The 1,543-nt window shown below is 37.1% G+C and overlaps 1 protein-coding gene across 1 annotated transcript in view; it reads right to left on the minus strand.

Moving 5' to 3' along the window:
* The window catches only part of Ggh (gamma-glutamyl hydrolase), a 37,467-nt gene that overhangs the window by 5,821 nt on the left and 30,103 nt on the right, over positions 1-1,543 (minus strand). Inside the window, exon 8 of the mRNA XM_004642367.2 lies at positions 936-1,073. Within this exon, the coding sequence (XP_004642424.2) occupies positions 936-1,073 (138 nt within the window). The remainder of the gene's footprint in view (positions 1-935; positions 1,074-1,543) is intronic.

Raw genomic sequence — 1,543 nt, forward strand, 5'->3', positions numbered from 1 at the left:
AATAAAATAAGGAAACTGATGATATCTAGTCCAGTCAAAGTGTGGATGTGAGGCTGAGAACAAGGCTTCCTCCTAAAATCAAAGTTACGTGAGTCTAGGCCCCCAAAAGTACACCAAAGCCACTACTGCTCTCACGGATTCTCCCCCACACAACAGGAAAACGTTCCTTTGCACCAATGCTGCATAGGGAGTTCCGCAGTTTTGTTGTATTGGAGTTTGTGTCATGAAACCATCCATTCAAGGGGGCATAATTCCACAGCAGAAGGAATCCAGTACAGAAGTACTTGGCTTCTGAGTAAGGGTAGCAAGATAAATAGAAGTTGGGGGCAAAATGGAGATAGGAAGAGAAGGCCCACTTATATCTTCCATTGGCAGGGCTCCCCAAGAGATGCTCTGTTCCTGGCAAATTGTGTCTACCTGTGTCTCGCTATGCCCACGTCCATCTACTAAAATAAAGTCTATAGTCACATTACACATTTACCCATAAACTTAAAATAGCTTGAAAATGTCTGTGCATATTAACTTTCTCCAGTGTGACAATACCTCCAGATAAGAAGTTTTAAATGGTAGGTGTGTATTCATTTTATAACACTACCCTGAAAGAAAGAACTTCTAATTCTCAGAGTTTATTGTAATTCTGTCATAATTTCTTAAAAAGAGAATAAGTACAAGTTAAATAAAAAACATTAAAGAAAAAAAATAACTTTCTTTAAATTGTTCAAGAGCTCAGCCAACCACAGCATTACAATAGCTTAAAAATTACTCTGGTTTTATTGGAATAGTAATTCCTCAATTTCAAAGCTATTATTTAATATTTGCTATTTTTATAGAACATACTGAACAGTTATAGAGCAAAAGAGTACATAAAAACCCAAATAACAGTAATTTCCTTCAAAACTACACTGAAGTAATAAACTTATGTAGTCACACATTACCTTCAGAAACAAAAAACTCTGCTAAATAAAATGCAGTCCTCACAGCATTAGGTGCATGGGAAATGCCTGCTACATTTTTCCATTCATAAGGTGCTTTCTCTGGATGCCACTGGACAGCATATACTGGATACTTATATCCTAAATGAAGAACACAAAACAGTAACTATTAAGAACAGCTTAAGGGGCTGGGGAGATAGCTCAGTGAAGTAAGTGCTTGCCTGGCAAGCTCAAGGTGCTGAGTTCAATCCCTGGTACCACCAAAAAAAGAGGAAGATGTTACAATAAAAGTGTACCATGTCCTATGTAAAACACTACTTTATAACCCACATTAGACAAATAAAATTATACATATTTTCTAAGACACAAAGAATTTATGTACATAGTCAATGTGAAAATCCCAATAACACATGTGACTGACTTACAACTTTGTACAATTTGTAATACAAGTCACTTTTCCAAGTAATCATAGTAAAATAAAATAGCTCAGCCCTGGCATATATCCCAGTCAACAGTCAAGAGCATGTTGTTGTTTTGTGAACTGGACCTAGGGCCTTACATGTGCCAAGCACACACTCTGCCAATGAACTATACTCCCAACCTCAGGTGTG

This window comes from Octodon degus, unplaced genomic scaffold (assembly GCF_000260255.1).
Source record: "Octodon degus isolate 3935 unplaced genomic scaffold, OctDeg1.0 scaffold00152, whole genome shotgun sequence".
Taxonomy (NCBI): domain Eukaryota; kingdom Metazoa; phylum Chordata; class Mammalia; order Rodentia; family Octodontidae; genus Octodon; species Octodon degus.